This window comes from Folsomia candida, unplaced genomic scaffold, assembly GCF_002217175.1.
Source record: "Folsomia candida strain VU population unplaced genomic scaffold, ASM221717v1 Fcan01_Sc003, whole genome shotgun sequence".
Classification (NCBI taxonomy): domain Eukaryota; kingdom Metazoa; phylum Arthropoda; class Collembola; order Entomobryomorpha; family Isotomidae; genus Folsomia; species Folsomia candida.
Window position 1 is genome coordinate 14,891,149 of NW_019091195.1, and position 15,885 is coordinate 14,907,033.

Genomic DNA, 15,885 nt, shown 5'->3' on the forward strand with positions numbered 1-15,885 from the left:
TACAAAGTGCATACATACGTAATCCAGAAATTTATGCATAAAAATTTTATCAGAATCGGTAGACAGGTGTCCAATCATATATGTACAATTTACCCAAGGTTTTTGGCCATTTTTATTTCCCTGCTTACAGAGACTGCATACAGATGGAAAAACGAGGGAATGGTAATTGTTTGTCAATAAAAGGTTTCATTATTTATTTATCTCAAGTGAACTAACACTTGCGTATGTCCACATGCATTTGCTACATTAACCAAAATCAAAGTTCAAAATCCAGGATTAAGCTTCCCTATCACACAATCACGCACGTTGTCAGTACGAGACGCTGATACAGTAGATTTTTGTAATAATTTTGACGTATTTACATACATACATCTCTATCAGTACAGCCCGTCAAAAACTCATTTTTAACCACAGTGAAAATTTTAAATGTAATAAGCACCTTGAGCTAACAATGCTTTACGTTTACAGCTTTATGAGTGACTGACCAATTTGAGACTGGAGAAAAACAAGGGTCACATTAATGCACTAATTTTGCAGCAAACTCTCCGCGTGTTTTATATTCATCAATTTTTCAATTTTGTCTCTAGCAATCCTTCACAGCAGCAGTTGATTGATTTCGTTGTCCAATTCCCATTTTTGAAGCAACGATGTATGCAAAATGGCAGTCATTCCATTTTTTCCATCTCCCATTACCATCTGACTCGTACGACGACGACGACGATATTATTATTATAATAAGAGTCCAAAGCCATCATTGGTTTAATTTTGGATGGTTTTGGCATTTGGCATTGAGAAAAATCTATCTATTCATGCACCTTTTGTATCTTGGATCATTTAGCCTCAACTTGACGAATTTCCATTGAGCAGGGCTGTGTTATGTGTGTATGGTGTACCAAACAACAGAAAACCAAACCAAGATCCAATCCACCAACCAAAGTATTGTTCAACATCACATTGTTAGCCAAACCCACAGAGTTGAAACCTTTACAGATTTGTATGTCTACCTTAAACGCTTCCACATCTCTGTGTCAATTTGGTTGGATGGAGATTTGTTGGTGGTGCAAGTGTGAGGCTGGTTGCGACAAGTGCTGCAAGTACTTGGACCAACTAACTAACTAGCAACCTTATTATTATTAATGGCACTCACTCACTTGGGCCGTTTGCATTTCGTTTTCGTTTAAAATTGTAGTGCAAACTCAGCGCAACCCTTTGCTTCCATCATCCAAATATCCCATCCAATACGAGCAATGCAATTCTCAATCCCAATACAACTCTGCGTAATATTCACTCACAATACATTCGTGTGTATTTCAATTCATTCCCCAAATTAGTTGCTTTGCTTGTATACAATTTATAGCTCACGTATCCAGTTTATACGTACGTATATGCAACCCAATTGAATTTGGAATATGTATAATTTGGCCCTGTATACGAGCAAATGTTGCATTACAGCACACCAAAGATGTGAAGCTGTTGCGGTATGCATTGTGAGGTTACTGGTGGCAGTGTCGTAGTTGTTGGTGTCGCTAATCAACTTTTCCAGCTAGTTAGTTAGTTGGTAGTGGCTGGGACATGGAGCTGTTATCCTGAAATCACTAATACTTACTACAATAATAATAACTAGCCCTACCAACCATCGTCCGTGTAATATATATAATCGCCCTGTACGATAAATAATAGTTTAGTCACTTCTCAGTAAGTTAGGGTTACTCCAGTTTATAGGCTAAGACATCGACGACGACGCCTTCTTCTTTACAACTAATTAAATACAGCAGTATCAATAGCAATCAGCTAAAAGTCTCTAAAGTGCATGAGCTTTCAATTTTCCAGGGAGAAAAAAACTTGAGACGTTTCTTTACATACAATCTTCACTCGCAGAACAAAAGCAGCAAACTATCTCAGGACAATTATTTTTGGCACTTGCTCGAGACTCGTCAGTTAGCAGAAGAAGGGAATCTACAGTAGCAAACGACAGCAGTGGTTCAAGGAAATCATACCCAAATCTCCATCCATCCATCCATCAAAAAAGGCACCTAAATAGAATTCACTCTCCCTTTCACTTACTTGTTTGGAGTTCAGCATCAGCAGCACCAAAGCGACTAAACTAGAGAACCAAGAATAATCATAATCCATTCGGCTGGTCTTGGTCTCACATCCTCAAGTACGACCGGATTCTGATTTTAAAGTCTTTGAACAAAGTTGACCTGTGAAAAGAGTAGGATTCACCATCCAGCCCAGCAGTGGTTCCAATATTCCAAGTGCTTGTCGTCCAAGGATTACCACATCATCTCTCTCTCTCTCACTTTCTGAGACGAATAAGGACGACGACATACACATCCTGGAGGAGAGAGAACTCATATTTATGGATTCCGTGTCAACCCTTTGAAGCCATTTGGTCCTTGGGAATAATAATTTCAACCCTGTTTTTTCCTCTCTGTGGATTTCTAATCAAGTCGAGTGCATTATTGTGATAAAGTTCGCCTCTGAATTGCTTAAGGTGAGTTATATTGAGCTTACAAAAAGTATTTTTATTGCCATTAACTCATATTTACTCATCGGGGAAATGTGACACGATCGATAAGCAGTCGACGTTTCTGGTTGCATTTAATCAATATTTGGTCAGCAATGTGCAATCTCCAATATTCCAATCCAATATTAAATGTAGATAAATATGTATAGCCGAAAGAGAGAGAGAGATAAAATTGGTTGGTACACGATCAGACTTGCCAGAATTATGCTTCTCATTTAGCTTTCGAGAATCATTCGATGGATGGAATCCAATTATGTACGAGTTTGAGTCGAACGAGATGAGATAATTATATGAAGTCGAGTCAAATGAGAGATTGAGGTGAAGATGATGAGCTAATTAGTGCTCGCAACAATGTGTAGTTTCTACAAAGTATGTATTTGGGGTTATTCAGTTTTTAGACAAATGTTACATTCATGGAGAACATTCATTACGTTGTTTTGGGGCGAAATTTGTAGTTCTGGCTAGGACATTTTTTTCAATTCGTACATACTAAATTTAACAAGACACCATTGATTTTACTGATTGCAGTGGTCATAATTTTGTGCGGAGGCATTATGCATTTTCTGTTACTTTCTGTTACATACTTCATATGTATGCACTTATTTACTTGTATGCATACATATGTGCATCATCCGAATTAATTACAAAACTCTAATAAAAGTTTCTTCTTGTCGCATGACAAGTGACACTCTTGATTTTACGACCATCTTCTCGGCAAGTGCTGTAATAGAGGCGAGTTGTCATTATTATTTAAGCAAATAGAACATAAAATTACTTGCTATGAAGCAAGCATTGCATGTAATTGTGTTGAACAATCGATAAATCTCGAGACATCCATTCTGACCCTATGTTACTTACCACCAGCATTACGCTGCACTTTAGCAAAATTCTACCATGGGATGATTTCTAATTAGCGTTGCATCCAATGCTAGCAAGTAAGTAGGCGGATGTAAAGTGTGGATGCAATGAAAATGAAATGGAAAATAAATGCATTTTCTTCCCATTGTTCAATCAAGTTGGCTTGGCTTTGAGGAATGATCAGCATTGGATGATGGGCAACGGACGCACGAGTGTATGTAGGAGTTGTTTGCTAATCGTGTGTGTGTTGCTGAGCGCATTTTGCTTTTTATTCAACAGGAAATCTTCCTACATATTTCCGCATCTTGTCATTCGATTAATTTATTCCAACCTTACAACCTGTGTGTCTATAATGAGAAATAAATTCCTGTCCGTCCATCTTCTGATTTTACGGCCATCTCTCACGTGCAATTCACAGCACACCTACACATGTGCAATTAAATAGCAACCAGGGCTGCTGCATACGTGGATGAATAAATAAAACTCTAAACGCAATGTGCTACGTAAAGACCTTAGTGGCAAAGTTGGCTTTAAAAACATAAAAATTCACCAAGTGAATTCAAATCTGCATGCACGAAATGGAATAGATTTGTGTGTATTAAGTCCCCAAAATAATTATGGTTTTAGCTACTTTACTGACACATATACAGGCTGCACATTTGGTGACCTTTGGCGTCCACATTGATTTTTCATAGATTCATAAAGTTGCAACCTGGATATTTTGTATGAATATGTACCATTACAAATTAGATCAAAATTAAGTCAGTAACAAAATAAGATGTCATGATTTTTGTGGTTTTCATATTTTAAAACTTTACACCAACTTCATCAAATAAAGTGAATTTCTAATTTCTTGAACATCGATCTACATATTTTACCCAAATGATGGCCTTTAATTTTGTAAGGCTCATCTCTTGGCACAACTACTGCTAAGCTCGAAGGTACAGCTTAGTCCATGTAAATAAGTCAAATTGTGGGCTATGCTTCTCAGATCTCACAAGTCTTTGTCATTCTGAAATAAGTTTTATGTATGAGCTAGAGAATAGAATCTAAAAATAGTGGAGATCTAAGTACGTGATATTCTCCACATACATAACTTTCAAACTAAAAGTCCGACAAGGTCAAAGGTATGCTGAACTTACTATTGAGAATACCGGATTTTCAAGCTGGTTTCACAAAATTGCTGAATATGGTCTCTTTCGGTATCTGATGATCCTGCGTGGCACATGTACATATTCATGAACAGCACATGAGTCGTTGCGAGGCCTTGGTTGGATTTTATTTCTGACTAAAATATTTATACACATATAAAAAAAATTGGACTGATTATGACGGCATCCTCAATTGTGAGAGTGGGATTATCCCCCCACGGACTCCAGATCTGCCTTGTACCAATTATTCAATATCACAATCAGGAACATGAAAGGTATGGCAATCATTCATCCATGCTTCCATTTTATAGCTTAATTGCCACTAACTAAACCGATGACATACATGAAACGGACTTATCTTAAGTTGATAAGACTTTGTACTTAATAAGTAATGTGCATGCAAGCAACGCAAGCATCTGGAATGACGTGATACCTTTATCATGATGGTGAAATTGACCACCGAGTACAAATAGTTGACCATGTAAGGACAAAATCCATGCATTATTAATAAAAATATTATGCGGAGAGTTCATGGAAAGTCCAGCCCAGTATTTGGTTCACCAAGCACATTATCACTTCTCTGTTATCAGCGGTATTCTGTACGTCCGTAATATTTAAATGATGTTCATGAGAGTGAGAGATTCTGCAAGTAGAATCGCTGTTCAAACGTTCCTGGAGCTTTAATATCGCGACCCTTATCTTGAATTTTACGATCCAATTCCAATTTACTTGCACTATCAATAGTCCAATTCGCATTTTTCCAAAATCGAAACGATGGTGCTGTGTAATTGACTGGAAACATTGTTGTTAAATAAAAATTTCTTCTCTGAAATATTAATAGTCGAATTGTACCACCACAAAATGAACAGCACTCTTGGCTTTGCATAAACTTTTTATTTGATTGAATTTTCGAATCGTAAATTACGACGCATTTAATCGAAAATTTTGTTTTGATTTCTAATTTATTAAGTATCCAAATATTTACATATTGTATTGTATTGTTATGCACAAAATCTCGTGGAGCAATTTGTATAACTTATGCATATTTTCTTTCTATTTTCAGACCATACTTGAAATAACCACGAGGTGACAATAATGAGCGATGGGAGACGCGCTGCAAAAAGTGATGTGGTCATCTTGTCCATAAAACCGAGACGGCCCGAGTTTTCTCCCAAAAAACACGTTCCGGTGAAAGTTGCTTTGGACGAGTGGGACAAATTGGACGCATATTACCGTGGCCAAATCCTCAAATTGAAACACAAGGTAAAATCAGAGGCCAAGAAATCCGATAAATCATCAAGTAATAATCAAGGAAATAAGGATCACAAAAAGTCGTCGTCACTTCCTCGACGTCGTTCCACATCAGGTCACCAATTAACTGAGCTTTTTGGAGATGAAAATATTCCGTTTGGCCACCATCAAGATGAAGGTGATCCTAGTCACCAGGGTGGTTCCGACGAAGAAAATAGGCGACCCATAGAACATCGACATCGAAGTAGTAGTAAAAAGCACAGGGATGGTCATAAAACGAAAATAAAGTCTGAAAACTTATTTACAACACCGCCCCCTAAATCTCAAGAAAAGGAGAAGGAGCAGGACGACAAGGAAGACGACAACAACTTTTTAAGTATTCCAAGAGATAATTTTGTGATAGAGTTTGTATTAGGGGAGAAAAAGCGAACTCCTATCCATCGCCCAGATTCTCCGGGGTTCATCAGTCCAGTCAAAGTTGAGCCTTACAAGGTGTGTTTTTATTATATTTCCAATTTACTTAACGTCTTTACAAAGCTAATAAGTGGGTGTGGAAATCTTATTATTAATAATAAATTCAATCCCAACGTTCATTTTGCTTCCAGCCTCCAATTGCAATCGGGTTCAATGTTGTCCACATTCAAAAGATTTTGTACCACTCAGGAAGCGTCCAACAACACACGTCCCCAACAACTACCAGTGCAACCACACCGGAAAAACCATCAAACATTGACCCCACTTCTCCAATACTTGTACTCGGAAATAATGGTGAAAACCACTCGGAACAATGTAAACCATCTTCATACGGCCTGGACAATCGACATCCCACCCAACACAAAGCATTATTCGGAGCAAGTAATGGAATTAAAAAACAGCTGCCGGAAGAGTCATGTAAAGCCATGAAGACTGCCGGATTCACCAAGAACGTCTCCACTTCCTCTTCTTCCTGTAAGGACAAATCCAACTTCTCCTCTTCGTCGGCTGCTGCTGATGATGGTTCACAACAAGCCAACACAATTACTTCCACATCTATTCTCCTTGCGAAACGGAAATCCGACAATCGTTCAGTACCTGAAGCAATCAATAGCAATAATCACAACAATAACAGTAATGCAACTAGTATGCCTGGGAAAAGTCCACCCAACAAGAAACCTGCCACTGAGAGGGATTTGCTCCTCCGAGAAAAGATGCCACCACCCCCGGACCGTCATTTCAGCCATAGTGTCAGCAGCGGTCGCCCCATTTTAACAAAACATTCATGCCTGAGTATTACGGATACGATCATCAAGAAGGGAAAAGAACTGCCCCAAGAACTGAAAGAACGGGAACGACGGCGGAAAATGGAGTCTTTAAAGCGGAGGACCTACGCCATGCAAAAGACTCACGAACAATCCCTCATGGACTCTGTGGATGTCTCGATGAAAGTAAGCATTATCTTTGAATTCGTGCTAATATTTGGATTTATTTGCAGTTTTACTCATTTTCATTTATTTTTTCAGGCAATGGAAATGATTTGGACAATTCCTCTCCTGTCTCCGATCCGATCTCCTTAATAATTTAATGTCTCGCAGAACTGCATTTTATTCGTATTTGATTTATTTTTATTGCTCCTTATTTGCGTACAATACCCTGTCCTCTCTGCAGGGTAGTATGCCTATAAAACACATAATGTGCAATCAATTTCATGTTGAAATCACAAAACTGCAAATTAAAAACAAACTCTCAGCATCACAAAACGTATACAATTTTCGTCGTAGCATTGAATTTGGCAATTTATTTTAAAGATATGAAAGTCTTTTATCATACATAAGCAACTCTTAATTATTTAGTATGCGATCAATAAGTAAGATCCCAAGTCTTCAGAAAGGACACACAAATCGAATCCCGTATTAGACGCTGTCAGAAATCGGACCCTGCAGACGGCTGCAGATTTTCAACAACTTTCTTTGCTTTCTCCAGGATTCTTAAAAAATGAAACAAATAAGTAGAAAAGTCACCGCCAAAAATTTTTCCAATTCTAATTCTTATTCTTCCATTAGGAGCCATTTGCATCCTCTGAATCAAATTTCAGCATTCTACTATAATTTTGAAATTTTGGTACATACTACCCCACCTAATCACATGACCCCCACCGGTCAACCACTGGACCAATGTCGCCCATATCTTCGAACTCGTTTCCTGACTTTATTCAATATGCATATGGTAAAAATTTCAACTCAATCGGTCAACTCGTTCGAGATTTATCGAAAAACAGACGGACATGACAATTACATAAGCCCTGGTTCGGGCTAAAAATGATATTTATGCCCAAATCAGAAACCAGCTCAGGGTCTGTCTCAATAAGTAATCATCTCTCTGGTCGGTCTCACATTCCTCTTCCAGCAGAGGAAAATCTGGTTCTTTCGTCTCATCTCACCTCATTGACTAAAATATGCTTATGGAACGTCCGTCCGTTATGGAAGCATTATTAAGTACTCACTTTCATGATGCTTAAGTTTGAGGCTAGGTTACTTTATTTCAGGTTCAATTTTTTATTTATTTAATAAACAATTTATGTATATATGTAAGCATCTGCATAAAGCATAATAATAATTAATAATAGTGATAACTCGATAATAAAACGTGTGTGAACTCAATCATGCTCAAAAGCTATACAACAATTACGGGTATTTATTTATATAAAGCAGGTCGAAAGTTTCGCGACCAATTAAGTTCAAAACAAAATATTCAGTTTCGATGATTTCACTTTCCTTCTGAATCACGTTCGTCTTCAGAACTACTACTGTTATTTCTACTGCGATGATCACAAGAAGGGTGACTGGTTGACATCCTAGAAGAATGTAAGTTTGAACAAGAAGGCTTCAAATTTTCTTTGTCCACATTCGAGCCTTCGAGACCAATATGCATTCTTCGTCTTGGGATAAATACGTCTGCAATTCCGATACGTTGTTGTAAAGGGGGTGAAGGACCAGCTGCCGGCTCTGGATTTGGAATTATTGGAATTTCTTCGTTACCAAAGTTGAAATTGTCTTCATTATTATCATCTTGAGGCTCAGGAACTTCGCCTCCTGTAGGAGACTGTCGCAGAATTGCATCCAACAAGTTAACAATGAAAAACCAAAGTGCTGAAATCCTCTCAAAAATAATGCAAAGTGGCAACCAAGGACGCCGTGATGAACGCATTTCTGCTTGATCAGTCCCATCGAGATAATTTTCGAATCCGTCCATGTCTGTCTGGGCGTCACGGATACTCTTCATCACTTTTCTTTCAGGTCGTTCAACGAGTTCGTTTTTGATTCTGTCAGTAATTGCAGGACTACCTGAAGGTGCAGGTCCACAATTGTCTCCTCTTCTAGCAGGCTCAATGGTGAATAGCGGGCTGACGACACGATATCCAAATAGACTCATAAATGTAAACCCAAATATGAGGAGAACTAATAATGGTTGTAGCCAGAATGGAATTCCCGATATTATTCCTTTAAAGAAAAGACCTATTTTGTCTCCAATGTATCCAAAAGGTGCGAAGACTAGTACAGTAAATGATTGGCTAATCGCTTCTAGGGGATTTACACTCCAAAATGGATCTGTCATGGTCGTACTGTAATACTGTTCGCACTGATCTTTATCTACAAAGTTACAAGTACAAATTATTAGCATGCAATTTTAACATTATGTCGTCAAATTATTCAAATAATATATTATAGAAATCTTGTGGTCAACCTACATCCAAATAACTGTACTCGAAAAAAGTAAGAGACAGAGTCTCGAAAACTTAAATTTTCATACTCGCAGTCTTTTGGAGGGTTTTGAGCTTGTACTAGTTTCGCATAATTCGTTGCTTTCGCATCCTACATGAACAAAAATAACAATACCAATTAGTGAACCATAGAACACATTCTACATAAAGTGTTTTAAATCATTACTATACTACCTCCTTACCTCATACATGTAGGAAAATGTCCAAATACAGCTCAATATAAAGATGATCAAGAAGCCGTATAACAACATTGATACATTATTTGCTGCATGAATAGTCCTTAAAGATAGCATGACGATGAGAAAGCATACGACGGACATTGTTGTTAACACCAGCCAAAACTGAAATAAATCACAATAATTTAGCATATATGTTTTAAAAGGGTTCGTACGAATAATATACATGCAACAAATAATATTTGGATTCAAAATAAGTACCTTTAAACTAGAGAAAATGGGTAAATTAAAGATATATTCAGCATAGTCAAATCTCGAGCTGCTATGCTCTACAACATGGATTAAATTGGACATGACATCGTCCACTTTGCTTAAATATTTATCCGATTCCTCCTGTTCTTCAGAGTTGACAAACTTATTTAAAATAACGTAGTCATTATACTTTATTTCTGCTTGAAGGTCGATAGTTATGGCTTCACCAGGACCAAATGTGTGAGACTGAAACACATAATTCAAATATAATATTATTTCGTTGAATACATAATTTCTTTGTAAAATAAAAAAAAACGTTAACCGAAAAAATATAAAACTACCTGGACGTTCATTTGGCGCAAAATTGATTTCACAACCCGTTGTAAAAATTTCATAGGTCGAGACCCGTTGTCAACTGCAATTCCAACCAAGGCGATTTGATCCTGTCTTATGGCTAAACTAACTTTGGTATGCTCTTCAACACTTGTATCTGCAAATAATTCAACAAAATAAAATTGAACATGATAAAAACATTGTATTAAACGTCTGTAATACGAGACTCCAAACCTTACCAATAATTTTATTAAGTTGTGATCCGTGATCATACGAACCCATATCAGTAAAGTCGATATAGTCATCTTGACAATAGGTTTGCAATGGGAAAGTTGGGAAAAGTGTAAGGATAAACACAATGACGCCTGCAATAAAAAAGATAACAGAATTATTACGTAAGATTTCAAGCGTGTATAATTATGACCACAGAAAGAGCAGGTACAAAATGTAATTAAAATTTAAACACTACATTACCAAAAGTAAGCAGCCAGAACATTTTTCAGAACATATGCACGTGTGCTTAACGTAAGTAATATTACAAATTATTATTCTTTATATTATTATGTAGTGCCATTAATCCATCATATTTACATTTATTTAGAAAAATCAATATTATGAAAACAAGATAAAATCCATAATCTTATTTCAATCTTTCATAGTTGCCACAAACAGGTCTATCAAGTATCTTGACATAATTTTTTCGTTTTGTTCCCATGATCAAACTCTCAGTCATGGATGGTTTTCGAGTCCCAGTCAAGTTTTCAATATCTTTCACAATGTTAAGTATCATTTCGCTCCTGCACAAATGCAAAACAATTGAGGTTAATAATAGGTTTCATTTGTAATGTAATGATTTTTGCATCGTCAGTACTTTATTGCAAATTCCACCCACAAATTTTGCATTTGAGACAAAAGACATGTCATATTTTCAGGAGTATAGGTCCATTTGACTTCTGAATCTGCCGGATAGTCAACATCATACAACACCAATGGATAATCAATCGCCATTGCGTACTGTGGTTTTCTACAAGATTATATAGCATAATGATTTAAGATACAGGTCTTGAATTATATAATATAATTATTAGAAAGAGTTATGGAAAAAAACTTTTGATTCTATGGTATAAACGTACTGACAATGATCCAATAGTTTCTGCACAACTTCCGGTTCTTCTAATTCTTGTCCAACCAATAATAAAATTCCAACAATACAGCGTATTTGGTGCCAGACAAATGATGCACCGTTAATTTCCAGGTGATAAATATCGTACATATTATCGATTCCATTAGCACTGTGACAGCTTTTATTAATGCTAACACTGAAAATTTTTCGCACCGTGGATCTTAGATCTTTATCCAACTTGCAAAAATTTATGAAATCATGTTCCCCAACTAGATATCGAGCTCCTCGTAACATTTTCTATCCAAATTAATTTGCATTTCATTAGCACATATTACGCAACAATATAATTGAAATACTACAAGTAATTATATGTAGCACCTCAATGTTAAGATTTCCTTTTGGAAAGAAATATTTGTAAGTTCTCCTAGAACAATTGAATCGAGCAGAGAAATCAGGTTGAACCGGTGACCAAGCAGTGACCTTGATTTCTTTTGGTAATGTTCTGTTAAGTATTTTGCAATAGTCCATCGTCTCCTGTCCGTCAACGGTCTTACTCCGAAGATCAATTGAAATGACCTACCAATTCAACAGACTAAATTAATGAATTCAACATACCAAGTGTTTATTGCCTGAAATATGTTTTGGTATGTTACCTGAGAAAAAGCAGATACTCCTATTGAAAATGTAGAATATAAGTTAGATATTTATTATGCACATACTAATTCTTGCTGTTTATCTCTTTCTATAAATAATATATATTTTATAGTTTGTTACATAAATCAGCCAACCTTTATCTGTTCTCCCACACCGATGGTAGTTTGATTTTGTTCTCTCTTCAATTAGCTTAGTCATAGTCAGTGCCTTAAATAAATGGGCTTCGATTGTTTCATCAGTATCTTCCTGTGCGGCAAGTCCTTGATAATCCCACCCCAAATACAAAATCTTCAAGGCCACGTGACGCATCGCAACCCTTTGTCAAGAAGTAAGCAAATAATACTTGAAACAAAACAAAACTATTTAACTGGGTATGAGGCATGAACGACGAATGTCACAAGTTTAGTGTGCCACCTGCTCACTCTTTTCATATAAATTTAGCACTAATTAACTACATATTATGTGAGGTTTAACTCAGCATTCTATTGGACGGACTCTCGATATAGGTATACAAGCCAAAACCATCACATTTTTTTAATTGAAAATGAATAGCGGGAATAGCTTAGAAATGCTGAAAAAAAAATCGGAAAAATATTTTTTTTTCGAATTGCCCCACCCCCTCGCCCCCAGAGGCAATTTTTGTTCCCCACACTTTTTCTCGGCCCCCAAAGGCGATAAATGCACCAAACTTGCCATGGACTTCTCATTTGGGGTCGTTCATCGTGTGAGTAAAGATGAAGTCCCTAGGTCAAAGGCTGTAATGCCCTTGACCTGAAAATTTTGACCTTTTTTTTCGTTTTTTCGAAATATTTTCCATGTTTATGAAATGTTAATTCGTATCGACGTTTTGTTCGGTTTTGAATTTTTTTTTGTGAGCCACACCCACAATGCATGTGGGTGTAGTTGGGCTGATTTTGTTCACTACTAGTATCCATCTGACCCTCAATTGGACCGCGGAATTGCTCAGGGTCGCATATGGAAGACACTAAAGTACCTTGCGCGTCACGCTTGGACACTCGAAAATATATAAGTCCAGCCAAGGGGCGTGGTACAAAGTACCCTTAGTATTTGACCTAGGAGGTTCAAACTACCGGCATCGGACGCAGAATATATTGTTTCTGTACGGTTTTGAAGTGGGGAAGTTAACATTTCATAAACATGGAAAATATTTCGAAAAAACGAAAAAAAGGTCAAAATTTTCAGGTCAAGGGCATTACAGCCTTTGACCTAGGGACTTCATCTTTACTCACACGATGAACGACCCCAAATGAGAAGTCCATGGCAAGTTTGGTGCATTTATCGCCTTTGGGGGCCGAGAAAAAGTGTGGGGAACAAAAATTGCCTCTGGGGGCGAGGGGGTGGGGCAATTCGAAAAATAAATATTTTTCCGATTTTTTTTTCAGCATTTCTAAGCTATTCCCGCTATTCATTTTCAATTAAAAAAATGTGATGGTTTTGGCTTGTATACCTATATCGAGAGTCCGTCATTGCAATAATAAACAATTATTGTAATCGAGCTCTTTCAACTGGTCATATACATATTTACCACCCATATCTACTAGTCCAAGAAGATTTGCTTACGTGGAGAAGTCAAACTTCCTGTGAACCTTGGCCTTGTCCTTCTTGTGTGATGAACATGGTTGGTTTTCCAACCTGGTGTCATCATCGTCACCTCCTTCCAATTTAAGTCGCTTTCTCGGATGGTCAAGATGGTCAGTCTCGAAAGAAGTTGGTTTATTCGACTTGTTATTAATGACGTTCCTCAATTGAGTGACGTGAATCTCAAGTTTTCTGATTTTATCAATTAGATCCTCTTTCGACCATGTGTTATAGTCAACAACCTTGCCTCCGCTCATATTTCATCATTCAATTAACAACAAACAAACACTGGCCTCTTAAATAGGTCTCCAGACCATCAATCACGAACCAAACGGATCAACCAAATACGAATCTCTGCAAACACAAAGAAATAAATAACACATTACATTAGTTGCATTATAATACAAAAATAGAAAAGTTAGAGTAGAATTACCTTGGGCCACCCCTTTGCTTGCTTTTCAAGCACTAGGTTAAAACTTTTGGGCTATTTTTGTTTAATTACAATTTTTATTTGAAACACGAAAATTTAATCAACTTGCTTTTGCAATCCAACGTTTTTCCACTGCTATCGTGTATTTTTAACCACTGGACAAAATAACTCAATCCCGCTCTCACCTCACTCACTGCGTGTGGGCATTTCAACATTCACAACTTTTCCATCCATCAGGTTTAAAAAAAATATTTGTATTTAAATTAATGTGCTCAATCGTATTAATAACAAAGGATAAATTAAACAACGTGTCTTCTAGGTGGTCACAATCTGTGTGTTGACAGAAGGTCACTCATCTCGACATGTTGAGAAAGAGCGTTGGGCCTGTGCGAAATTATTCGTCGATTTACGCCAAAGTTGTGGCAAAACGTGTCGAAATAAAGCATGACTTTCACAAGATTATCAAATGGGTGCCGCCGGACTATGTAAAACCTTGGCATCCCATCCGGTCTTGTGACCTCCGCCCACTCCAAAAAACCGACCCCAATTGGCTCAAGTTGGAGTTTAGACCTTTCTCAGACATCATTGACAAGTAAATGGATATTGTTATAAATAATTTGTGATGTATGTATCGCTCGCTTGATAATTATTTTGATAAAAACTTACAGATTACCGGAAGAACATCGAAAATTGTTCACGGTGGAGTATGGGCATCGCAAAGATGGAGTGGACGTAATTATGGAGGACACTCTTAGTCAAGTCAAGTGTCATTTATTCGACACTACTTCTCTTCCTTATAAGAGTGAGTGAACGACCAACTTAAAGAATGTAGTAGATAATGCAAGTTTTAAAAGAATTTTATTATTCCAGTTGCAAGGTCTACTATAAGAATCCGGAGTTTGCAGGACCAATTTATTAATCATGAAATGACACTGAGGTCCGGCGGACACAGAATCACTTGTAAAGAACTGATTGAGAAAAGAAAAAAGTGGCTGCGACGATTGCGAAAAGCAGATTATAAATGTTTCGAGTGGATTTTGGACGTACTGGGTATTATTTTCAAGCCTGATTATAAGTGAGTCATAATTATTAATTATTCAAATAATAATTCCCGTTTCTTCACCACATTTTTGTTTGCTTTCGAAATCTATTAACTATTTTTTTTTTCGTACAGGAATGTTTTTGTTCAGCGCAGAGCATCTATAAACGTACTGGTTCACATGCTGTGCAACGAAATCCGAGACAAAAAGATGAAGGAATACAAAAACTTGCTGGAATATGAGAAAATACCATTTTTGGAAATGAAGTTGACTACGCTAAATAAAATCAAGGAGGATGAAAGCTCAATCAATATTCCCTGTTCAGTTGATGAAGATATTGCAGCAACTAAAAAGATGCTCGATAACTTAAAAAAAGGTTCTGATGCAATTACCATACATCCTGTAGCAGAATCTTCCAGATTAATTACTAGCTAGTCAATTCAGTCGACTGATTTTGTATTTCCAGTATATGCAGGCGTATTTTAATCAAATAAAAGTACATTTTTCTTGTACATGTACATATACATGCTTGAATTCTTCAAAAGTCAAAATTATGACAAGAGCGTTTCAATTGAGAAAATTGTGATATACTTCAATTGTCAATATAAAAAACCGTCAATTTGGTACGAGTTGTTTAACCGTTGTTGTAAATCTTCATTTAATTTCAAGTACGGTTCGGGCTTTAACGTCTTGAAGCTTTTGGACGTTCAGCTTTATGCAAGATTGACTAT

General features: G+C 36.9%; 3 protein-coding genes across 5 annotated transcripts; 2 read left to right on the forward strand and 1 right to left on the reverse strand.

Annotated features, from left to right (window-relative positions):
• The first annotated feature begins 1,490 nt into the window (after positions 1-1,490).
• Positions 1,491-7,532, forward strand: LOC110847104. The gene is made up of 4 exons (XM_022093960.2): positions 1,491-2,497; positions 5,603-6,282; positions 6,396-7,214; positions 7,290-7,532. Exons 2-4 carry the CDS (start codon positions 5,635-5,637, stop codon positions 7,341-7,343), a joined length of 1,521 nt encoding a protein of 506 aa, XP_021949652.1. The 5' UTR covers positions 1,491-2,497; positions 5,603-5,634; the 3' UTR covers positions 7,344-7,532.
• Positions 7,533-8,285: 753 nt separating this feature from the next.
• LOC110845911 (tRNA pseudouridine(38/39) synthase) lies at positions 8,286-14,259 on the reverse strand. 3 transcript variants are annotated; one of them, XM_022092466.2, is made up of 8 exons: positions 14,118-14,259; positions 13,667-14,038; positions 12,220-12,401; positions 12,085-12,104; positions 11,810-12,007; positions 11,442-11,728; positions 11,180-11,332; positions 10,876-11,105 (listed from the first exon to the last, which is right to left on the reverse strand). In XM_022092466.2, the coding sequence occupies exons 2-8, from the start codon at positions 13,939-13,941 to the stop codon at positions 10,949-10,951; spliced, it is 1,272 nt and encodes a 423-aa protein (XP_021948158.1). In that variant the 5' UTR covers positions 13,942-14,038; positions 14,118-14,259; the 3' UTR covers positions 10,876-10,948. The 3 variants fall into 3 exon arrangements, with proteins under 3 accessions (XP_035705958.1, XP_021948157.1, XP_021948158.1); XM_035850065.1 differs by lacking the exons at positions 10,876-11,105; positions 11,180-11,332; positions 11,442-11,728; ... (2 more) ...; positions 12,220-12,401; positions 14,118-14,259 and adding exons at positions 8,286-9,416; positions 9,515-9,638; positions 9,730-9,888; ... (1 more) ...; positions 10,317-10,465; positions 10,548-10,673 and having other exon boundaries at positions 13,667-13,892; XM_022092465.2 differs by lacking the exons at positions 11,180-11,332; positions 11,442-11,728; positions 11,810-12,007; ... (2 more) ...; positions 13,667-14,038; positions 14,118-14,259 and adding exons at positions 8,286-9,416; positions 9,515-9,638; positions 9,730-9,888; ... (1 more) ...; positions 10,317-10,465; positions 10,548-10,673 and having other exon boundaries at positions 10,783-10,941.
• On the forward strand, positions 14,219-15,777 carry LOC110845912 (28S ribosomal protein S15, mitochondrial). Its single transcript, XM_022092467.2, has 5 exons — positions 14,219-14,351; positions 14,434-14,706; positions 14,783-14,916; positions 14,985-15,189; positions 15,289-15,777. The coding sequence occupies exons 2-5, from the start codon at positions 14,477-14,479 to the stop codon at positions 15,587-15,589; spliced, it is 870 nt and encodes a 289-aa protein (XP_021948159.1). The 5' UTR covers positions 14,219-14,351; positions 14,434-14,476; the 3' UTR covers positions 15,590-15,777.
• Positions 15,778-15,885: the final 108 nt, after the last annotated feature.